The following is a 26,123-nucleotide window of genomic DNA, read 5'->3' as shown; positions in this document are numbered from 1 at the left end:
GGGGGGGGGGTTGACCAGTGAGACAGTGGCCACAGCAGTGGATTGCTCTTTGGCCTACCAGCTCTCATACTCTACAGATGTGTCTGGCTGCTCCTCCCATTGAGGACGAAATGCTCTCCACCATGATGCGTGGTTCCCTCCATGGTCATAGCAGGTGGCAGACCAAATGTATCCCATAGAATAGGAGGAGGAGACTAAATCTCCATTTTTTTAGCAACTCTAGAGTGAACAGGATCAGTCCTCGATGCCCACTTATGCTCTTTAATTCATCCTGACATGTACAGTATTACTATTTATTCCTAAGCTTCTATAATCTGTAAAAAGGGCAAAATTTTTATCTTCTTTCAATCTTAGTGGTAGATCATTTTAAAATAGAAACAACAATAGACCTTAAACACCTACATCTACATACATGCTCCACATATCACTGTATAGTGTGTGTCGGAGGGTACCCTGTATCACTTCTAGTCATTTCCTGTCTTATTCCAATCACAAATAGAGCAAGGGAAAAATAATTGACTATATTCCTCCACACAAGCCTTAATCCCTCAAATCTCATCTTCATAATACTTATACAAAATGCATGTTGGCTGCAGTAGAATTGTTCAGAGGCTCACTTCAAACGCTGGTTCTCTAAATTTTCTCAGTAGTGCCCCTCAAAAAGAACATTGCCTTCTCTCCAGTGATCCTCATTTGACTTCCCAAAGCATATCTGTAATATTTGTGTGTTGTTCGAACCTAGTGGTAATTAGCAGCTTGCCTCTGAATTGCTTCAACGTTTTCCTTTTATCTGACGGGGTGCTGTACTCAAAAATGGGTCACACTAGTGTCCTGTATGCGGTCTGCTTTACAGATGAACCACACTTTCCTAAAATTTTTCCAGTAAACTGAAGTTAACCATTCCCTTTCCCTATTGCCAGTGTTACATGCTAATTAGACTTCATATCACTTTGCAACATTGCATCTAGATATTTAATCAATGTGACTGTCAAGTAGCACAATGCTTATGGCATAGTCAAACATTATGGGTTTGTTTTTCCTGCTTACCTGCATTAACTCACATTTTTCTAAATTTTGAGCAAGCTGCCATTCATCACACCAATTAGAAATTTTGTCTAAGTCAACTAGTATCCTCCTACAGACAGTCAGCAATGGCATCTTCCCATACACCACAATGTCATCAGCAAACTGTTATAAACTGCTTCTCACTATGGCCACCAAATCATTTATTTATATAGAAAATAACAGCAATGCTATCACACTTCTCTGGGGCACTCTTCACAATACCCTTGTCTCTGATGAACTCTCGCTGTCAACGATAACATAATAAGTTATGTTACTTAAGAAGTCTTCAAGCCACTCACATATCTGGGGACCTGTTCTGTATGCTCATACCTTCATTAGCTGTCTGCCGAGGGGCACTGTGTCAAATGATTTTCATAAATCTAGGAATATGGAATCTGTCCATTGCCCTTCATCCATAATTCAGAGGATACTGTATGAGAAAAGGACAAGTTGAATTTTGCATGAGTGACACTTTCTAAAACGATGCTGCTTTGTGGGCAAAAGCTCTTCTGTCTCAAGGACATTTATTATATTTGAACTAAGAATATGTTCAAGAATTCTGCAGCAAAACTGATATTAAGGATATTTGTCTGTAATTTTGTGTGTCCATTCTTTTACCCTTCTTATATAAAGGAGTCACCTGCACTTTTTTCCAGTTGCTTGAGACTTTGTGCTGGGTGAAAGATTCATGAAAACTATAAGTAAGGGCCAAAGCTTGTTTGCTTTCAATTCTTTCAGTTGTTTCTCTACACCAGTAATGCTTATTACAATGTCCTCCATTGAGGAGTTTGTGTGATGATCAAATGACGGTATGGTAGTACAATTCTCCTGCGTAAATGATTTCTTAAATGTGAAATTTCAAACTCCAGCTTTACTTTTACTATCTTCTACTGATCAATTAATGATTGGATAGAAGCCTTAGACCCAATTAGTGATTTTGCATAGGACCAGAATTTTATCAGGTTCTTGGCAATAGGACTTCATATAATACCATGTCTGATTGTCTAAAATTTGAATGCTTTTCGCTCCATGATTCACATCAACCTGATTCACTCTGCTTTCTGTCATGTGGACAAGATACAAATCATTAACCCGCTGCATTTATTATTTCATATCATGTTAATTTTTGTATGAGTATATCAAAATGTTCCCAATGGTAATAGTCTGTTTCTTTTTTTGTTTTTTTTTCTTCTAGATCATTTTCCATTGTAATTACAGCATGTTCATTTCACTTATGAAATTTGTTATCAACAATCCGTCTAAGTTTGAGAGTAATAGAGATACTGAAAAGTACGAAACTAGGAGGAAAAATAATCGGCATTACCCTTTTATCAATCCAACTTTGTGACAAAAGGGGTGAAATATACATCTATAAAACACTTTGACTATCTTCCCACAGAAATAAAATGACTGAGAGGTAGCAGACATGTTTTCAAATGTGGATTAAACATGAAACTTCCTGACAGGTTGAAAGTATGTGCCGGACCGAGACTCAAACTTTGGATCTTTGTCTTTCGTAGGCAACTGTCCCTACCAACTGAGTTCCCCAACAATGACTTGTGTCCTGTCGACACAACTTTACCTCATCTCCTACCTTCCAAACTTCACAGAAGCTCTCCTGCGAAACTTGCAAGACTGGCAATCCTGTAAGAAAAGATACTGTGGAGAGAAGGCTTAGACACAGCCTGGGGAATGTTTAAAGAATGAATTTTTCACTCTGCAGTGGATTGTGCACCAAAACAAAACTTCCTGAAAGGTTAAAACTATGTGCTGGACTGAGACTCTAACTTTGCCCATGAAAGGGCAAACACTTTACTGACTAAGCTACACATGTGCAACTCATGACACATTCCCCAAGGCTGTGGCTAAGCCATATCTCTGCAATGTCCTTTCTTCCAGAAGTGCTAGTCTCGCAAGTTTCAGAAGAGAGCTTCTGTGAAGTTTGGAAGGCAGGAGATAATGTACTTGTGAAAGTAAAGCTACGAGGGTGGGTTGTGAGTCATGCTTGGGTAGCTCAGTTAATAGAGCACTTGCCCACCAAAAGCAAATGTCCTGAGTTCAAGTCTCAGTCCAGCCCATAGATTTCATCTGCCAGAAAGTTTCATGTCAGCACAGAGTGAAAAATCTGTTTTAGATTAAACATCTTTCTCCTTAAAAAATCCCTCTGCATGGCAGAGCAAGGTGGGACTACTTTGTGGAAGCACAAGTTAGCTGAGGGCCACACCTTTTAAAATGGTTGCATGCATTAGTTAACTCTGCATTACAGAAAAGGTATAAATTGTTACATAAAAATTCTGACTGTCTTGGAAGGTCACAAAAAAACCATTACTGAGCTGCATGCGGCCCGTGGACTGCTAGTATCTGTTTTGGGGAGCTATATCTTAAGGTCCACTTTCTCGCAACTCTCAGATAAATTTTTACAGAGGATTACAATTTTATCATATTGTTGGCTAGGACTACTATATTGTCTGCAAATCTCAAGTTAGAGACTCTCTTTCCTTCCTAATAATTTTGGTCATAGCCATCTCAAGGAGTGCTATAGACAGTTTTGGAATATAGCAATACTCTGCTCTATGGCTCTTTCAATGCAATATTCCCTCGTGTTTTTTTCTATGCTGACAGAAGTCATCAAAGTATCATAGATGGTTCTGTCAACATAGAAAAATGAAAGGAAATTTTTTATTGGAAGAGGAGTAAAGCAGAGTGACCCTGTATTCTAGAAACTGTTTATGACAGTCCTTGAGATGATTAGCATATTTTATTACATATTTTCAATCTTTAATAGCGATTCTCAAGAGGAGGCTTTGTAAGCTCTTTGTGCCTTGTTTAGTGAGCATCTAATAAGTGAATGAGATTAATCAAGTTGCAACCATGTAACATACACTAGACTATTGCTAACATGGTCATTCCTTGCACACATGGATGTCAGACTAGTGGAAGTGCCAGCTTATTATCATAACTTTCCTTTAAGCTATTTGATTCTCTCTTCATCTGTTAAAAATTGGTCATTAAAAGTTGCTCATCCAACGTTCTACACAGCAGCAACAGGTTTCTGTGAAGAACCGGAGTTCAACCTATTTCTGATATCGAGTTTCTGCTTGAGGTCCAGCATAACGTGTTTCCTTTGGAAGGCGTTCTACTGAACTGTAAAGATAGCCACAGTTTTAAGCATATATAGCATTGTGTAACACTGTAATTAACTAACATTCATTATTGTAAGGAAGAATTCATTACCGTATGTGTCATTTCTGCTTGAGCAACTGGAGGCTGTATGTGGGCCAGGCCTTATTACTGAGGACCAGATTAGCAAGGGTTTAGTGTACTTTCCTGTGCCTTGCAATGTGTTCAGATTTCACCCTGGTGACTCGACATTCACAGTTTATGTGTAGACTTCAAAGAAACTTTGAAATATGGAGCACACTTCATTTCTCAGTTACAGAATATAATTTTATGATATATGGAAAAGAAATACCCTTTGTATCACCTCAGCTACAAAATACTGTAATCATACCAATGACTTTGAGTTGTTAGCTAATTTCAAGCAGTTCAAATTACATGCATACATCTTACACACTGCTTGAAATTAGCTGTCTGAAACTAGTCGTATGGTAAATATAATAATGATCTTCCAAAACCCAAGTAGAACAACGGTTACTGCCCGATGAAACATCCTAGCTGTGGAGATCAGAATCAACTAAGTATGTAATTTTATGGAAGCTAGCCTAAATTAGTTGTTTTATATGTATGCTGTGCATCCTGTTTCACACCGACATCACTTTCAACAGTATCTATAAAGTAATCATTAGAAATATTAAAGACTAGAAGAGTTCAGAGCTGCAATAACTTACTCAATTAATTCTAGAGTATTAATTTTTGCTTCTGTTGCATTGTTTCTGATTTTACTACAACTCACCAGCAAGACTTTGAAACATTATATCAGCTTTGTATCTGTTGGCTAATACTTATTGCTTTTAACACTCTGGAGACCAAGCCCAAGCATAGCACAGACCGCAACTTTGTGTTAAAAAGGCTGTGCCTCAGTATAGATTGGGCTGCAATTTTCTTGCCATATGAGAAATCTATTGCTCAAAAACGGGACTCATTTCAGTTGAGAACAATGTACAGATGTCTCGCTAACTGGAAACTGAATGGAGCTGCCTTCTGTTGTGAATTTCTAGTTGTTTTACTGTCGCAAATGGCTGAGATAATATGATTGCACTGACGTAATTCTGTGCATGTAATCTTTAGGATTTGCAGTCTGCTGCAAGTATGATACAAATATGTCACGTTTATTAAGTGAGCAAGAAATTTTGGAAACTCATGAGAAATAAATTGCTCGATAACTCACCTCAAACTTTTTTCTTGGGAGGATAATTATACTTTCTGTCACCATTATTTTAAAATCTGTAAGCATCATAAGAACTAAAGTAAATACGAACAATAAATCTTGAAGTTTAGCAGTTATTTAGTATGTATTACCCTTGAAGAGATATCAATTACACATGTTCTAGTAATGCTTTAAATAATAGCATAAATGGCCGGTTTCATAAGCCCGATATCCTTCTATGGTGCCAGTCTCCAAAGTGTTAATCTTCTGACTACTTAGTGAAATTAATGTTTACACTGCTTGTGGAGTTCTTTATACCACTAGGAGTCAGCCTGTGTAGATTGCACTCATGTGTCTCTTAGTCTGAATTTTAGTAATAAAGTTTGGCCTAAATAATCTGAGAGGCGATAATTTATAGAATCTGCTGAGACAATTTGATCCTAATCTGTCATGGCATTGATGTATTAACCAAGCATGTGTTAAGTATTCTACTGGGAACTAGTCCAAGCAGATCTTTGCCCCCCCCCCCCCCCCCACCCACATACACACCTCCTAACAATCCACTAGGTAACACTAAATATCCACGGCCAGATGATTTGTCTGGTGTTGTAATAGAATCAGTCTATTTATTCATAGAGATGGTTTGAGGCCGAAATGATACAAGTGTTCTCTTGAGGTGTCAAGCTCAGAGTGCTACCAAAGGAGCTCCTAGTGCAAACTTTGTACACAGGGAGTATTACGTGCTCTGTAGCCAAGTGTTGCTATGGTATAGTCATGTATTTCAAAACAATGAATGTTATCTACAGATTGCTGGTGTTCCATAATGACTGCAAGTGGAACCAATTCTATAACAACTGCTTCAAAGCCATCTGTTTTATTATCTAAGCTATATTCATTATAATGCAAAAAGACACAGTATTCACATGTGAAATTCTGTGTGGATACATACACTGCCATTATCTAGTATAGCTGACTAGTGGTGAACTTTTACACTTGTCTTGCAGATGTATTACTTCACTGGTATGGAAGTTCATGACTGATTCTCCCAAAATCTTAATTTTTGTGCTTGGGTGGAATGAATAAATGAGCAAATCCAACTTATTATTTACTGTTCCTAGGCTCCTTGTTATTATAAAGTGATGGTGACTATGCATTATGCAGAACCTTCTTTCTATGTTGCTTATGTTGTCAAATGTTGTGTTTTTAAAACTCATGCACACATTTTGAATTCCTTTATTACCATTTTTCATATCTTTATTTACACAAAAAATTTGGCAGCTAAGTTTTGCCCTAGACAATCTGCATGAAGAATAAATTTACCTGTTCTTACCAGTTGATGATTACAGATTTTAAGTCTATTTTTTGATGTGTGGCAAGACTGTTTGTTATGTCTTTTTTGTCCACAATAGCTGATAACGCATAATAAGAAACTCTCAAGGTAGCTTCAATGACAATGACCAAATTGGTGATTGATATATAATTCTTCTGCGGTTGTATCCATCTCTGTGCTTTGCTTACACTGCTTATTTTCTTTCGACGTGATTCGAGATTACTAGTTGCACTCCCACAGTTCATAATTGAAATTACTTGAAAGACATTTTTGTGCACAAAATGTATGTTATGTTTTACTACTTACATGATAATGTACTTTCAGCATGCTGTTTTCGTATGCAACTTTTGGTAATTTTTCAGAAACAGAAGAGATATTTTGTGAAACTTCTAGTGTATTCAGAACACTTTTTCCTACATGAAGTTTTGAGATGTCCGTTTTCAGCACATTGTTTCTGAATTGTTAACCTCACAGTTGTTCATTCAGCTTTGCAATTTCATCATTACAATTCGCACACATTTTCTTTTTAACAGAAAAAATAATGTTCTTATGTGATAAATTTTCACACAGTCTGTCATCTTGTTGCCATAAAGTTTGGTGTCACAGCTGGCCTAAAATACTGACAACATCTACTCTCTCAACAGATTTAACTGTAAATTTGTTAAAATTTAAGACTACCGTATTTACTCGAATCTAAGCCGCACTTTTTTTCCAGTTTTTGTAATCCAAAAAACCGCCTGCGGCTTAGAATCGAGTGCAAAGCAAGCGGAAGTTCTGAAAAATGTTGGTAGGTGCCGCCACAACTAACTTCTGCCGTCAAATATATGTAGCGCTACACAGACATGCTTTGTAGGCACAAAGATAAATACTGGTGCCAAAACCTCTGCGTCAGTAAATAAATCAAAAAAAAGGTGGAAGACGAGCTTTTTTTTCTCCGCCCCGAGTTTCGACCACTGCATTTTCATACATTATCCAACGAAGTAAATACAAATTCCGTATTGTTCATCTTCGAATGTATTAGAATTTCAATGTACTACGAAAATCCGACTGGCAAGACTGTTTGGGATGTTTGTCAATATGGCCAACTGTACGTTCTGAGTTTTTTCCTACCTGTGAGAAGAGATGGTTGCTAATAGTAACCTGATGAAATGTGAATCAGAAGCAGTATTCTCTTCACCATTCACCATAAGAATAATACGAATATAAACATTTTGCCATGTGTTCTTCCGTGTTTGTTGCTATCTCATTTAAATCCTGTCTGCCTAATAAACTACGAAACTAGAGTGAGGCAACGGCAAACGCGGAAGAATACACTTATCGTGTCTGTTTATATTCGTATTATTCTTAGCCTAATAGTGATACAGTCAGAAATGAACCACGGCAACTGACTAGATTTTTAAATCTAAGATGACTCTAATTTCTGTGCAGAATTTGATGTACTAAAGAAGCGGCCGCAAAGATTTTCAAACGGAGAAAGATTTGCGCCTAACACTCGTTCAGAACATGTTCTATCATACGCAGCCTATTATTTGGTTCTTGTTGATCATTCTCAAAGAAAGCAGCAGTGTAAGTAACAACAAATAGCAGTCTCTTGACATTGCTTCGCTAATGAGACGGTTCGCCTCTTTTTAGTTGTAAGCGGCGGTAGCGCGCACAAAAGCAAGCCATGTCGCGAACGGCGACAGGCCGTAAACACGCACTATCAGAATGCGACAAACAATGCATGACACATTACAGTGATGCATTTTCAGCTTAGAGTGACGTAAACACCTATAACAGAGAAAACGGCACTTATCAGATCAAACAAAATAAGCAATCGATTCAAACCAGACGAAGCACGTGAAAAAGGAAGGGTACCCGTATAAATACGGACGGAGCGCCTGACGCATAGCAACGGCTACCTGGTAAAGCTTACGACTCTAACCAAACTACTGTAGCTGTATCGTCATTCATTCGACCTAAATTGTGTCTCATATTACAATGGACCAATTTTGTTTCGATTTGGAGGTGCGGCCTAAAACTTTTATCTCCCCTAGAATTTCGAGTCTCAAATTTCAGGTGCGGCTTAGATTCGGGAAATCTTTTTTTCCTTTGTTTCGAGTCTCATTTTTCAGGTGCGGCTTAGATTCGAGTGCGGCTTAGATTCGGGTAAATACGGTACACATCCTGATAGAGACAAAATTTGATAAAGTGCCACGACTGTAAGAAATGTTGCTGAAGAAGTCTCAAAACATTTGTCAAAATGGGAGCTGACTCCTATTTTTCTTTTTAATCTATTTTGAAACTAATGTAGAATAGCAGCTTTCTTACTTAAATAATAGGGATAGGAAAGCAAGGAACAAATGTAATGAGTAAATATAAAGTTGTTTAAGTAGTGTGAAAGTAAAAAGGCAAATGTGTTCTGGAAAGAGGAGGAGATGCAGGGGGGGATTGAAAATACTTTGTGGCACTGCTAGCATGTGTCTACCTTTGACCCACACCACACCCTCCCAGTTCTCTCTTCTCTGGAGAAGACTAGTGCCTTTGTATATCAAATTGCTACATTTGTGAGATGTTACAGAGCTGCAATAGTTAAAATGTATCACAATTGGCGTGAATGTAGACACACTAAAGGCTATAAACATGACTACAGAGTATTACAACGACCATAGTGAATGCTTGGTTTGGTACATAATATATGGCAACAAATGTAGCAGTATGAAGCATGACACCCAGCAATTCTACAGCCACCAATCTGGCAAGATTTCAATCATGATCATGTGCTATGGCCTCAAACATATTAGCTAGCCCCATAGAAACCCCACAACCGCCCAAACTTGCTTCACAGATGATCATTGATCAAATCAGTATGTATTATGCAACAACAACAAAAATTGTGTTATTAACAACTGGAGAAATATCTGACAAGTCATTATTGTTTTAACTTCTCAGATGAGGGCATGTATGTTTGGCGTCAACAGCAGCTGGTTATCGATTCATCATGAAAGGCAACAACAATGTTATCTCAGTAGTGACAGTTGTTTGCTATGGGCAAGTTTCCATAGCAAAGTTTCAATATCTGGTGTTTGTAGAGTGGCCACTAACTTCTGGTATCTCAATCTCTACTAGTGACATTTGGCAATGATGCAACAATATGCAGCCAATTTGTTTATCAGATTACCTTAGTATGAGTTAAGTGTATTTTTTAGGCAATTAATATGAAAAAGTGGTTTTACTGAATGATGACTATGCAAATGTTTTGTGCCACTGCAAAATTTCAACATGCTCTATCAAATATAAAAAAAGGTCCACTCACTCTAAAAATATGCATTTCTATACCTATTTCCTTATGTAATTATCTGCAACATCTATTATTCTATCATTTCTTGTTGGAGATACTGAGAAACAACAACTACCTCCAACATTACTTGAGTTTAAATTTACTGTTCCTTGAGGTAAGTAGAGAAAGATTATTACGGAGACCAATGATCCACACATTTTGCAAATGAAGTAATTATGTTCACTCAATTTTAACCCTTTAAATCTATCAAAAAAATACGATGCTGACAATACAGCCAAATGGAATAAGGCATGGGTAGAAGATGTGTCAACCCCAGAATAACTATGAAATAAGATAATTTCAGATATGTCTTACTGCAAATATCTATTGAGTGAACACCCAAAATAAATCGTGATATTACGTAAAGAATTATAAGTTCCCTCAATACACACATCAAACTGCAACGGAATGTTACGAGAAAAGGGGCACAAACGTATGGCGGAAGAAGAAAAATAGTGTGAAAATTTATCAATAGATGGGACTGTATGTGTCAGTATACGTAAATGAAAACACCTGACATGCGCACAACCCATTGATGTTGGTATAAACATGCCGGGTACATGGCTTTTCTTCCTTTTGCGTCTGCGACGTACGCCATGACTATCTCAATGCAGGATCGTGCTCTTCTTGTAAAGCTGTATTACATGAATGACTGTGTACACATCACTATTTGCAGAAGTTCCGGACACTGAAGGGTTCGGAAAAAGGCATTGGTCTGATGACTGCCGTGGGTCTGGAGAAAATGTTTCAGAAATTTGAAAAGATGGGTTCTTTTAGTGTGCAACGTGGTAAAGGGAGGAAAAGAATTGACTCAACGTCCGTGGAAGCAGTGGCCACAGCAATGCAGGAGGAGACAGGTGGTGGTGTGCAAATGTGTAGTGCACGGAGAATTGCTAGAACATTGGACATACCTGTGAGCACGGTGTGTAAAATCCTACAAAACATCCCTCTTTGCTATCCATTCAAAATTACCCATGTGCACGAGTTGCTTCCTGTTGACCTGCCAGCAAGGGAGACCTTTGCTTTAAAATTTCTTGCTCGCACTGAAGAGGACAATGATTGGCCATGGAAGATTTTGTAGACAGACGAAGCCCACTTCCATCTGACAGGATATGTCAGTACACAGAATTATCGAATATGGGCAATGGAAAATCCACACGCAAATCAATCAGTACCACTGCATCCTGAAAAGGTCACTGTGTGGTGCAGGTTTACGGCATCATTTATCATAGGGCCATATTTTTTTGAAGAGACAGGTGCTTCCGGTCCTGTTACTTGTACACCTGTACCGTCACTGGTAAGCACTATGAGTGTATTTTGCACAGATATGTCATTCCAGCTCGGCAACAACTTGGATGGGATTATTTTTATGCAAGATGGCACACCTAAACACATTGAAAATCCAGTTCATCAGCTGCTGAAGCACCATTTTGGAAATGCTAGAATTATCAGCCACCATTTCCCTACAGCCTGGCTGTCCCGATCACCTGATTTTAATCAAAGTGACTTTTGGCTGTGTGGCTATGAAAGATGTTACATTCAGTGTGCTGATTGCAAACACAACTGCATTAAAGGCACAACACATTCTGAACATGACCCCAGAAACATTTCGATCAGTTGTGGAACATGCTGTTTCTCAATTTCGACTTGTTGCAGAAAACGGTGGACAGCATATAACATGTTTTGCGCCAGTCAAATGGAAATTAATAATCCGATTTGATTTTGATTGATGATTTTTCATGCGAATTTTAACCTCAGGACAATTAAAAACTGATGTGACTGATGCTTTCTATGTGGTCTTTGGCCTCAGGACAATTAAAAACTGATGTGAGTGATGCTTTTTATGCGGTTTTTGGGCTCAGCACAATTAAAAACCGATTTTTCCCATCTGATGTGATATGACCTTGCCGTGGTGGATGAGCTTACATAATTAACAGTATCACATCTATACATCCATGCACACTGAGTAGTAAAGTTTGTTTAACATCAAATTTACACCTTAGGAATGGTTGTGAGATTCATTTGTCATTTGTAATTGACCACTATTAAATTATAATGCTTACAGCGCCATCTATTGTGACATTTTGTAAGTATTTATTTTTCTTCTGCCATACGTTTTCCCCCTTCTCCGATAATATTCCGTTGCAATTTGACGTCATTATGACCAGTGGTATTATTTCTACAGTGGTTTGAAAGTTTAACTTTAATTATAATTACCCTGTATATTTCGTAGCAATACAGAATATAACAAAATTGGTCCCAATTATTGTGTGTCATTTCACTGACTGTGTTTCATATTGTCACCGGTTGTCAAATTAGTTGAAAAGCCACTAACATAAAACATTCTACTGCTGGTATCTGCACCTGTTACCAGTATTGGCAGTTGGCAGAAAATGTTACTTACTTCCTGTTCACTGTTCATTCACGCACATGTATTACACTGAACTAAATATGTGCTACAATAATTTCTGTAGCTATAAAACAACGCAGTGAAATATATATGGGAATTAATGGGTGAAAAATAAATACATGCAATATACTGTTTATTTTTGGGCTTTAATAACTGGAAAACTCTGTTTTGTTAAAAAAATTGACAAGCACTGGAATGATAGAATACATTAAAGCTGAAATTAACGAGTATTAAAAGTTTCACGACGTTGTGGTTTTTGGTGAAGTGATGCCACTCGAACCACCATGGTGCGATCGTTTGATATACAAGTGAAGCAGCTTCAGCTTACTGTTGTTTAAGCTAGCTAAATGCGGTTGCAAAACTGCCTCTCCAACAATACCATGTAATTCTACCATACAAAATACAGCAGATTTCCTCACAGAACTTTCTTCATTATCATATGCCTGTAAACAAAACAAATTATTTATTGAAATAAAAATGAGATAAAGTAGCTAATTAGTCCTAGAAATGTTAACACTTAAAAATTATCTAAAATAATGTAAACATCTGGAAATGATCAAAATATTATATGTTTTGTTTTTATGGTATGGGGTGATCTTTTGTTTTTATTTCAGGCTGTACTCTTTCTTTCACACCATAGTAATTTCATTTTCATTTTTAACATAACTCTGAATACACTCTGTTGTAAATGATACTTTGCAAACCCCCATTTCCTGTATTCCTGCTGGTCTGTTAATCCCTTATATGACATTTACTTATGAATGCAAAAAAGATTATGTCCCTGTGATGCAGAGTTATTTACAAATACCAATTTCTCATTAATGATTTTCCTAATACAGGTAGTTGAATGTTTGTGTTACAACCGACATCTATCACATAGCAATTCACATCATATAACAAAAATGTACACAATGTATCACAATATTTCTACTTCACTACTTACATTCACAAAATACTATACATAATATTCATGGCAGCAACAACAAGGATTGCAGATGTTCAAAAGTGATACCACAATTATTACATAGACATCACACAAACTTTGTTTAATTCTGTATTGGACAACACAGAGCTAAAAAATAATCAGTTCTTCTACTAGAAGCTTATTATAACTTCAGAATAACATTGGAAAAGTTTTACAAGTAGAACAAAGAAATGCCAGGTTTGAAATAATACGAAAACCACAAAATTCTGTCTTTCGTACAACATAATGTCAAAAACCACACAAAGGTGATAGGTTTGGACAGTAGTGCAGAACATCAGTTCAAATGTCTTGTAAGGCTTTACACTTTGAAGAACACACAATTTCAGCAGAGACAAGTAGAAGATACTAGAGTGCATCAAGGAGGCCCCATAATGCAATACATGTCATTAGGAAAATCTTAACAAACTAAGTATCAAGACTTTTCACCACCATGTTACTGCCAATGATATTCAACAGCTGTCCACACAATCATGTTTCTTATTGTTGTAATATGGAATTACCATATCACAACAACAAAGGTTGATATTCAACAACTGTCCACACAATCATGCTTCTTATTGTTGTAATGTGGAATTACAATATCACAACAACAAAGGTGCCTATCTATCACCCCAACGGATTAAGTGCTTGAGATAAACAGCATTCGGCCATTTGTGTTTCTGTATACAGGGTGAGACAGGAGAAAGGGTACATACTTTTAGGGGTGATAATAGGTGATTCTGAACAAGAAACTTCATATGGACATACGCCATATTCCGAATGGTTTCCGACATAGATCACATTCAATGTACACTGTTATTTGTTTTTTCGTATTATTCAAACATTGTCATTGCTGACAACATAACACAGCAGTGTACAGGAAGTTGTGACGAGCAACTTGATAGGGACACTTGTGGTCTATTAAGGCAGGAAACTACCCGTTTTTTGTTGTTGTTCACAACCACTAATACCATCACTCCTCAAAGTGTATACCTTTCCTCCCGACTCACCATGTACACAACGAAGGAAAAAGAGAGAGAGAGAGAGAGAGAGAGAGAGAGAGAGAGAGAGAGAGAGAGAGAGAGAATGCACCAAATCTGTTTCTGTTTTCATACTGTAGCATTTCACAGTTTGCCAGTTTTTACTATTTTAACACCACAATGGTGCAAAATGATGCTTGCTTAAAATTATGAATCTAAATTATATTTTTCATTTAACATTGTATTTGTATGAAACGTAGTGGTAGTTACTTAATACTTTTTAGCAAATTCACCAAGGCAGCATAAAATCTACATTTACATTTTGGTTTTCAGCATTACATTACATAAAAGAAAGAAATAAAATAAAAATAAATAGGGGTCTCTGTTTCTACATGGTATTTTTTCTGCTATATTGTAACCTTCTAGTCACTTTTCATTTTCTACAAAATTTGTTTCTGCACAAACATTTGTATTTTTTGAAAATCTTTTCAGTGTTATGTTTTTTAATAAATAATACTTCAACACCAAGGAAACAATGGCAACAAGTGTAGTCCATAACTGTGCAAGTGAGAAATCTTAATTAATCAAAGCTATAAAACAAACTGGCTCAACCAGGAGCAGTTTAAAAAAATTAAGTTAAAAATAAAAAATAAAAAAACTTCCTGATTTATTCAGTTTTTAACCACACTGTGTAAAAATAATACAATTTAAAATAGCAACATTTTTACTTGAATAGAGGATGGACTCTGAGCCAATGGAATGTTAGTGATGATTCTGAAAGGTTCGTGAATTGAACAGTAACATCTTTTCTATTTTATTTATTTCAGTGATAATCCCACACACCACAGATTGTAATATTTGCAAGCTACATTACAAGATAGGATCAAATTTTTCTTCTCACAAAAGAGATTTCAATTTATTCTTTAAATTATATTTCCAGAGGGGTTTCACATCATTACAGATCCTACTTGCTTCCAATTTTCCTAATAAATCCAGTGGCTTAAAGTTATGGACACTTCTGGTTCCTCAAAGTATTTTAACTTCTGTAAAACATACCACATCATCTGAAGGTGACTAATATACAGACTATTCCATGGTAAAATAGCTTTGGTGATTGTAATATAACAAAACTGAAATTGGCCTGATTCACATAATGCTTGATTTTGTACAGGTCTTTGTATACATTCCTTTTGAGATAACATTTTAATTGTCCTCTCTACACCCTAACAACCACTTTTTTCATGTGTTGCAAAGAATAACTGTTCAGCCATTACTGATCTCAAAACTATTTTGATGGGAGAAATAGGTTGATCAAATTATATTCATTTTTGTATTGGCTTGCACATTATCACTAAAATAATGACAGCTTGTACTTATGAATACATTTCTATGATAAAATCTGGCATAGTTTTTGAATTCTGTAGAACATACAAGTATCATGTTGCGTGTCATCTGGTCTGACATTTAAATGATCTTTCATCCTCAGTATTTCTGAGGTTAACTTCAATAGGTGTATAGTGCAAGAGTCAAATGTCCAACTGTAACCTTGGGTTTCTTCCTGGGTAGTAAAGTAGTAATTTTCACGGAGTAGTAAAGTAGTAATTTTCACGAAGTCCACTGATACTGTGGCAACGTGTACATCAGATGACCCTTTAAGGGTTGACTGTATAAAAATCATTGATTGGAGGTCAATTTTGATCTTAATTCAGAAAATGAACCTATTTCACAATTTCACTGTGTCTTATTACACTGAACTTGGATCAACTTAATCAGGTTCTGTGTTGATCTGAATTACCCTGAGACATGCTTGGCAAAACTGCTACATCATCTATTATCATGATTATCATGCTTTGACTGCAGGAATAAATTGTACATCATATACACAAAGTATTTATTGTTGAAAGACTTGTGTTGTAAAGACAGTGGAAAATAAGCATAACAAACTTCCCCGTAGCCAGAAAAGATCAAGACATCCCTCAAGTAAAAGAAAAGAAACAACATAATTCTCAGTGCCTAATGTTCTTCTACATAGAACATTGTCCACCACATCTGCCTAGAATGCTAGGTGGTGTGGCCTCAAAACACAGAGCTGTCATAATTATTTTTTAACCATTATTGCACAAAATACACTACTCGACAGCTGATAATTTAAAGCCACTCAGGTTTGGCTGTTAGAGGGCACAGCTGATTTGACTGCAGAGACAAACTGTAAACAACTGTTGCTTTGCATTAGGTTTTCAGGAGTTTGCTAAACATGATAAAAACATACATAACGCAGACTGTTGGCAATGGATTTAGATGCTTTTCTGTGTGAATGAAAGCTCCAATAGTTCACAAGCTTTAAAGTTTTTTTTATTCAATACTAAAGAAACTATTCGTGCAGACAGTGGCAGAACTGTACACTTGCACTGTCTGTTTAAGTAGAGCTGTTATCGATATGAATTGACTTACATATGTTTACTTTTTCTGTTCGTCAATGTACATGCAGTTGCCAGCAGTTTAAGCATCTGTTCAGCAGTTAAAATTTAATTTCACTTGTTTAGTTACTGCTATTCATGTCTAGACAGCATTTTTTGTAGTAAATGTTCAGTCATTACTGTCTGGTGTCTGCAAATAGTTCTAAATTCCATTTTTAACTCTGCCACTTAAGTTTCTATGAAATGCCTTTAAATTAACACATTAATTATGAGTTATCTCCAAGAGTTATTATGAGATCACTTATTATCTGCATCCATTACATAAATCATTGGTAACTTACTTAACACAGCCTCACAGATTGAAAATATTATTTGAACTTCTGCAGTGAGGGAGTCATATTCACATATTTACTTGACACATCTTGTGTTAACAACAATTTCTTTATTATTATTATTATTTTCAACTTGTATTAACACAACAGAACCTGTTGTTGTGTGTACCATCACAAGGGTGTAAACTTACAGCTGTAGTTGAAATTGATTTGATCCACAAAAGTGTGTTAATCATGGATGATATCAGTTCAGGGTGATATAATTTGACATTAACGTTTATAAAAATGCTGATTTCTTACTCCAGCTTGATCTGAGTTCATTTTTTGTGCTAATCTAAGACAAACTGCTTTATGCAATTGACCCTAAGCACGTTGTTATATTTTGACTGAAACTTTGCAAAATAAGAGCGTGGAACAAGTTTTTCCAGTTTACATGAAAGGTTCATTATAAAATCTGTTATGTCTGCAGAATGTGTCATCATGTGTCTTCTTTCTGTTAAAACCCACTGATTAAATTCAATGCATTTTCTAATGAATGGTGCAGAAACATACTGAGTGGTGGTACCTTTAGCACTGGCTGAAATACAAGCTTTGGGGCAGACTGACCAGAATAAAATAAACTGCTCCCCCCCCCCCCCCCCCTCCTCCTCCAGGATATTCACTTTTAAAATTGGAATGCATTTCACGCAACTTTTATAAAAATCAGCTGTTTCCCTGTTCATAAAAACTATTTACTAAATCAATTACCTAAGGTTTAAGCTTGATCTATCTTTTCAGGCTAGTTTCTGTTCAGAAACCTTATTCTTTAAAATATTCAGTTTTTGGTACAGCTAATAGTCGGGAGCTGCAAGAGTATTTCAAATGTTTTACCAAGGTAGATGCTGATGCAGCCAGTTACTGCAGTTTTTAACTTGGTGAAAACTGTTCCTTCATATCAAGCAACAAGTCCATGTGAACAGAATTTTCTGGCACTTCAGCATCTAATGCAATTCTTATTTTCTTTCTTACATTTTCCCATAATTTTCAAAGTTTTAACTTCTGTATATCCCTTTTTACTGCCTTCATTAAGTGACGTAATAACAAAAGATAGAACCCTACCACTATATGACTTAAGTTACCACTCCTCCCTTTGTTTTTAAACAAAATATTATTTACTATTAAGAACAGTAACACTGAACACATATATTTCTTAATAATTATTTGTACATATGTTTGAAACAACAGACACTGTAAGACAAACTCATAAAAAGTGACCTAAAATTTTTAACATAGCACACAAGACAAAACACCCCAGTGATTTTCTTCTTCAATTTTTTACTTTGCCACTAAATGTCTATGAAATGACTTTAAATTGATCACATTAATTACGAGTTGCCCCTGAGAGTTGTAATGAGGATTATTTTGGGTACCCTTCCATTACCTTTGTGTCTTATACAATGTGTTCTTCAGAGTACTTAATCAGCAAATTTCCCATAAACTGGATGGTAAATGAAAACTTTAATTTATTTTCAAAATATTATGAAGTATCATTCTGCACTATCGTGGTATTAAAAATGTAATAAATTTCAAATAAAATGAAAGAGCTAATATATATTGGGTGGGTAGCGGGAGAAACAGGTGGAAAGTGGGTGGGGTTGGGCATGCGTATAGAGCTGCTTGGAGGAAGGCAGTAGATGTGCTGGATATGAATACAGAAGGGATGATTGGCAGCTGCATGGGCTAGGCATGCGACACATGGGCACCGGAGCTGGTTGGGCATTTTTTTCTTTTTTTATTTTTCCTCTTTTGTTGAACTCACATGAAAAGATCTCATAAAGCCAAATATCGAAAGACTATTATCCGACAATGAAACCTTTTAGAGGTGACAAAAGTTAAATAGTAATTATAGGTTAAGTTTGTTCTTAATTACTGAAATAATTCACTCACTTTGATGAGACTTTCCATTATTTCTTTCAGATGTGGTTCTAAAATATCTTGCGTAGTGTGTTCAATGACACGAGTTAAAATTTTTATAGCTCCCAAATTCATTGGAAGATCTCCTGTTTTTATCAATGGACAAACTACATTAATGAGTTGTTCAGGAGGCAGTGATTTTCCAATAGCTGAAATGCAGTGCTCAGCTGCTTTCGACACCTGAAAAATATTCCACATAAATGCCTTTCCTTGTTAAAGAGAACATTTACTAAATAAAATAAGCTGAAGTTGCTGAGCATGGTATGCAACGTGCAGAATAAATAGTTTTATAATAAAAAAGAAGACACACCCTGTATTTCCAGTCAAAACTGAAAATTATAGCTCCGCAATATACTGCTAATTCCAAAGAAAAAAATTGATGCATTACGTTGATTTGATCAAAATCAGTTACACATTTTTGCTCTAGCACACACTCATGCCTATACTTTTAGTAATCAATTAGAACTGTGAAAACTAATGTTTCATGGTGAAATTGCACAGGATAAAATGTGGTGGAACAATATAGGAAGGCCAGACCTACATGGAATGCCAGTGTAAGACTTTTTGGTCCTACAACGGGCCTTGCATGCAGATCTTGGGTATAGTGGACCTGCCACACAATACTCGAGGTCTAAGGAAGCAGGACAGCATTTTTATCAGTCTTCTGACTGGTTTGATGCAGCCCACCATAAATTCCTCTCCTGAACTAACCTCTTCATCTCCGAGTAGCACTTGCAACCTACTTCCTCAATTATCTGCTGGATGTATTCCAATCTCTGTCTTCCTCTGCAGTTTTTGCCCTCTACAGCTCCCTCTAGTACCATGGAAGTGATTCCCTCATGTCTTAACAGATGTCCTATCATCGTGTCCCTTCTCCTTATAAGTGTTTTCCACATATTCCTTTCCTCTCCAATTCTGCGCAAAACCTCCCCATTCCTTAACTTATCAGTCCATCTAATTTTCAACATTTGTCTGTAGCACCACATCTCAAATGCTTTGATTCTCTTCTGTTCCCGTTTTTTCCCACAGTCCATGTTTCACTACCATACAATGCTGTACTCCAGACGTACAGTCTTAGAAATTTCCTCCTCAAATTAAGGCTGATATCTGATATTAGTAGACGTCTCTTGGCCAAGAATGCCTTTTATGCCATAGCTAATATGCTTTTGATGTCCTCCTTGCTCCATCCGTCATTGGTTATTTTACTGTCTAGGTAGTAGAATTCCTTAACATCATCTACTTCATGACCATTAATCCTGATGTTAAGTTTCTCACTGTTCTCATTTCTGCTACTTCTCATTACCTTCGCCTCTCTTCGATTCACTCTCAATCCATACTATGTACTCATTAGACTGTTCATTCCATTCAGCAGATCATGCAATTCTTCTTCACTTTGACTCAGGATAGCAATGTCATCAGTGAACTGCATCACTGATATCCTTTCACATTGGATTTTAATTCCACTCCTGGACCTTTCTTTTATTCCCACCATTGCTTTCTTGATGTACAGATTGAACAGTAGGGGTGAAAAGCTAATCCTTGTCTTACACCCTTTTTAATACGAGCACTCTGTTCTTGGTCGTAAACTCTTATTATTCCCTCTTGGCTGTTGTACATATTGTATCTGACACGTCTCTCCCTATAGCTTACCCCAACTTTTCCAGAATTTCGAACATCTTGCACCATTTTACATTGTTGAACGCTTCTTCCAGGTCAACAAATCCTATGAATGTGTCTTGATTTTTCTTTAATCTTGCTTCCATTATTAACCGCAAAGTCAGAATTGCCTCTCTTGTGCCTTTACTTTTCCTAAAGCCAAACTGATCATTATCTAGCATATCCTCAATTTTCTTTCCAATTCTTATGTATATTATTCTTGTAAGCAACCTGGATGCATGAGCTGTTAAGCCAATTGTGCGATAATTCTCGCACTTGTCAGCTCTTGCTGTCTTCGGAATTGTGTGGATGACGCTTTTCCAAAAGTCAGATCGTATGTCGCCCGACTCATACATTCTACACACCAACGTGAACAGTTGTTTTGTTGCCACTTCTTCCAATGATTTTAGAAATTCTGACGGAATGTTATCTATCCCTTCTGCCTTATTTGACCTCAAATCCTTGCAAGCTCTTTTAAATTCTGATTCTAATACTGGATCCCCTATCTCTTCTAAATCGACTCCTGTTTCTTCTTCCATCACGTCAGACAAATCTTCCCCCTCGTAGAGGCTTTCAAGTGTATTCTTTCTACCTATCTGCTCTCTCCTCTACATTTAATAGTGGAAGTCCTGTTGCACTCTTAACGTTACCACCCTTGCTTTTAATGTCACCAAAGGCTGTTTTGACTTTCCTGCATGCTGAGCCTGTCCTTCCGACAATCGTGCCTTTTTCGATGTCTTCACATTTTTCCAGCAGCCATTTCGTCTCAGGTTCCCTGCACTTCCTATTTCTGTATTCCTGAGTTTTCCAGAACATTTTTGTACTTCCTCCTTTCCTCAACCAACTGAAGTATTTCTTCTGTTACCCATGGTTTCTTCACAGTTACCTTCTTTGTACCTATGTTTTCCTCTCCAACTTCTGTGATGGCCCTTTTTAGAGATGTCCATTCCTCTTCAACTGCACTGCTACTGAGCTATTCCTTACTGCTGCATCTATAGCCTTAGAGAACTTCGAAACGTACCTCGTCATTCCTTAATACTTCCGTGTCCCACTTCTTTGTGTATTGATTCTTACTGACTAATGTCTTAAACTTCAGCCTACTCTTCATCACTACTATATTGTGATCTGAGTCTATATCTGCTCCTGGGTACGCCTTACAATCCAATATCTGGTTTCGGAATCTCTGTCTGACCACAATGTAATCTAAATGAAATCGTCCCGTATCACCTGGCCTTTTCCAAGTAAACCTCCTCCTATTTTGATTCTTGAACGAGGTATTCGCTATTACTAGCTGTAACTTGTTACAGAACTCAATTAGTCTTTCTCCTCTGTTGTTCCTTGCCCAAAGCCCATATTCTCCTGTAACCTTTTCTTCTACTCCTTCCCTTATAACTGCATTCCAGTCCCCCACGAGTATTAGATGGCACGGCAAACAATTTTATGGCAAAGTATTGCAACCACACGGTAGCTTCTACAGCACACATTTCCCATCAGACTGAGTATTGTTGGTTTACAGAGGCTGCAATGTATGCTTTACAGCTCATCAGAGGACTTAGTCTCATAAAAAATGGGTGCTGTTCACAGATGAGTTGAAGTATAGTCTAGAGAAGGATTCTCACCATTTGTTCATCTAGTAAGTCCCGCTGAAATGTTACAATATTGCGAGTAATTAGGAAAATAATTAATACACTGCCAGCTTTGTCAATTGGGTCGATATCACGTTAAGAGCATGTACACCACCACAATGAGTTTCTAGGGATATTGTGATACCTGCTGTCTATACAAACAACAACGTGCAAAATTATGCACGCATTTTTAATTAAGTTTACAAAGCTGGGATCCATCAGATCAATGAGTATGCCCCATTACACTGGACTGGCCTGGTGGTCATATGCAATCACCAGGTGAACATCATTCTTTTAGTGTGGCCACTTTGTCCAAGAAATTAAATTTGGTTGTACACACACGGTGTAGTATGCTATAGGCCACTGCTGACTTGTGTAAGGCACCTGTCCAGTAATGAGAGATGTTACCACCAGTCACACTGCATGCCCTGTTCTGCTGTAATGGAGTACTTGTGCATCCTGTGCTGTCACGTGAAGACACCACATGCAATATGGGAATTTAAAGTGATATGCACATCAAATTTGTTAATTTACAAATACCTGAGAAAGTGTGTTATGCATATAACTCTGTGTAAACATATACACTATTTAAAATGAAAACAAATGTGTGTCAACTGCAGTTGTGAAGCTTCAATGGTATTTTAAAAAGTATGTTTTAATGTTTCCATTATTATGAATTATCTTATAAAGAAAGACTTAGCCACCATTTAAGTGACTGTATTATGGGCAACAACCATTGCAATTGGAGAATTTTTGCAGAGATTCTCATATTCTTTAAAAGAGGAACAATATACTTAATCCCATTATGAAACATCAGAGAACAATGAAAGTAGAAATTGGTTTGAAAGAAATCCTGTTTATCACTACCTTATTTTATACTTGATCTATAGTATTTTATCGCATGCCACAGAGACAGTAGCTACAATATAAATCATGTACAAAAGAATGCGCATATTTCAAATGCCAGTAAATAAATATTACACAAACCTCTTTGCACGGGTCACTGTAAGCTGTTAGCGTTCGCAGCACGATTAACTCTACGTACATATTAAAACAATGTCTCACAGTCGGGTCTTTGATCATATCGTGTAGCACATTTAAAATGTACGTCTTCACTGGAGAGTGAGGTAGTGCCAATTGTGACACCAGAACCCTTAATAGAACCCTATAAAAATAAAGTAATGGCATACATAAGTCAAAATCATACGTGCACTGTATCAGTAATATTAGGAATTTAGCTTTTGCCCTAGATGAGTACAATGTTCAGTGTCAATATTTAAAATGCCACCCACAGTCAAAGCATGTTTTTACATTATGTGAATCTGAATTAAATGCATGGAAGATTATTAATAACAAAAATAATTATGATGATAACAACAATGCCACTGCATAAGATGTTAATTACAATTTATTAGCAACAAGTATGGAATTAGAAAGGTGATGGCTATAGTCTATCATGACATGTGCACTGACATGGCAATCACTCTATGTGCATGTGCTAAAGGGAAAAATGAACTTCTATCTGATAGTTTCCAAACAATTAAAACTGTGAAATATTCATGCCACGAATATGGCCGATACATACGATAAGCACATGAAAACTATCTGTTCATGTTGATATCTCCCCCCCTCCCACCCCCAACCCTCTTCTCTCTCTCTCTCTCTCTCTCTCTCTCTCTCTCTCTCTCTCTCTCTCACACACACACACACACACACACACACACAAACGGTATGATAATCATCAAAACATGTTTAATTAAGAGATGTTATGTTACTCTGATACTGTGAATGACTAAAGGTTTTTGTCAAATAATTCGATTAACTCTGATCACTTAAGGGTTACTTTCAGTCACTATGCCAACAATAAAATTTGCAACTCACATGGGCAATCAGTAGAAAATACACACAAAATTTTTGAGTCACTTTCAACATCAACTTTCTGATTATATATGTTCCACATGGCCATCAGTCAGCCAATTTCATTTCCTGGATTAATAAACCATCTTACAGGGGGCACGTCTGTAACCTTTCGGGGATGTGAGCTTTCTCTAGCATTGGCAGAAGTCATTTTTAACAGAAGAAGCTGATCTGCTCTTTTGGCATTATGGTGACCTTGATCATACAGGAAGGATCGAAAGAAGGACAACTGGAGTTGAACACCCCATCAATCAGAAGGTAATTAGAAATGAGCCAAAACTCGAATCAGACAAGGATAACAAAGAAAATGGCCCATGTCCATTTCCAAGGAAGCATCCCACCAGTGGCCTTAAGTGATTTACATAAACCATGGAAAACATAGAGGCTGGGTAGGGATTTGAGCCCCAATCCTACTGAATTCAAGCCCAGTGCTGTATCTATTGTGCTAATTTGCATGCTCTACCTACTCAGCTAGCCCTGAAGTGACCCCTCTTCTAAATGCAACATTTTTCAAATGATTTCAACTGTCATGATGATCTACTGATAGCTTTCATTAGAATTTTGTGTGTGCGGTTGGATGAAAAACAAAATCTAAATAATAAATGTAAGAGGCAACACGAATACCTCCATTATGAAGCTCACTATCTCCATGAAAGAACACTAACACTATCTCAACAGCTGCAGGTAATGTTGGAAAGACAGCTGCTTAGTGTCAATAGTATAGTGGTGGAAGTTTAAAATCACTGCCCAAATTGTTGCAGATTGTTTTATATGTAATTAATAATTTACAGAATTCAGACATGACCAACAGAAGAAAAGGTGACAGATATGGACCAAAACTCCTCACAACACACATAGGATGATGCAAAAGAGTCAAAAAGTTGTACACTGGTGGACTATGCAGGGGAACGGGTTAGAGAAAGCAACATTTGAATATTGCATCTTAAAAACTGACAGTGTGTACGGGTTCGGGGGGAGACAATACTACAATAAAAAGTCCATCTCTTAAAACACCAAAATAAAGCACTATACAATCATGGTCAACACTGAATGTCTTTTTGCCATCTGAATGACTTTATATGAGAAGCTAGAGGTTTTGGATAATAGAATATTAAAAAACATTTACAGAGAGAATTTCAGAGGCTGTGAGGAGATGGAAGTCGCTGTTTCTGACAACTGCACAGAATGAATGGTAACAGATTAACCCCAAAAGCAAAGAACTATTAGCACATACTCATAGCACTTGAGCCTCCACACTGTTGGTGATCCAATAATGTATTCGACAGCTGCTATCTCGTTGAAAAAAGGCAACACTACTTCATCAGCTATGTACACAGATTTTAGTGTTGACACACCTTTATGATCTTTATTGGGAAGTGAGCAAGTTGAAAGAAATGAGGAACTAAAAACTGTACTCACTGAAAGAAAAAAAATGTGTAAAATGGTACCCATATATTAATATATTTAAAAGGTTGCTAATATTTCAGCAGATAACACATTTGTTGTTTATCAAGCTATTGAAAAGATAAAAGAAGCCAGAGACATAAATGTCAGGTTATTTAAGTGATCATATATGTTTCAAAGTAATAAAGGTGTGTTATTAAAAATTTCCAGATCTTTCATTAATTTTCAACAAACAATTTCTGTGCTACGGCCATTTAAATAAAATCCTGCAGTCCTGTAGCAGCCTTCCACACAAGTTTACTAAAGAGCACCAAACACACTAAAAGTCATCTTACTCACTTATTAAAATACTCTCACCCTTTTCTGTGTTTGTTCATATCATTATCAGTTACACTACTTTCTCTTGCTGACTATCTTATGATGC

The 26,123-nt window shown here is 36.8% G+C and overlaps 1 protein-coding gene across 18 annotated transcripts in view; it reads right to left on the bottom strand.

Moving 5' to 3' along the window:
* Positions 1–12,578: 12,578 nt before the first annotated feature.
* LOC126183635 (CLIP-associating protein 1-B-like) overlaps positions 12,579–26,123 on the bottom strand; it is a 764,859-nt gene continuing 751,314 nt past the window's right edge. For 17 of the 18 annotated variants that reach the window (XM_049925772.1, XM_049925761.1, XM_049925760.1 and 14 more), the window contains 3 exons: positions 23,366–23,543; positions 19,071–19,277; positions 12,579–12,894 (listed from right to left, as the gene is read on the bottom strand). In XM_049925772.1, coding sequence (XP_049781729.1) covers positions 12,691–12,894; positions 19,071–19,277; positions 23,366–23,543 — 589 coding nt within the window. In that variant the 3' untranslated portion in view covers positions 12,579–12,690. The remainder of the gene's footprint in view (positions 12,895–19,070; positions 19,278–23,365; positions 23,544–26,123) is intronic. The other variant, XM_049925777.1, reaches the window with a different exon arrangement.

The sequence above is a fragment of the Schistocerca cancellata genome, chromosome 4 (genome assembly GCF_023864275.1).
Source record: "Schistocerca cancellata isolate TAMUIC-IGC-003103 chromosome 4, iqSchCanc2.1, whole genome shotgun sequence".
NCBI classification, from domain to species: Eukaryota; Metazoa; Arthropoda; class Insecta; order Orthoptera; family Acrididae; genus Schistocerca; species Schistocerca cancellata.
This window is presented reverse-complemented; position numbering and strand designations above follow the sequence as displayed.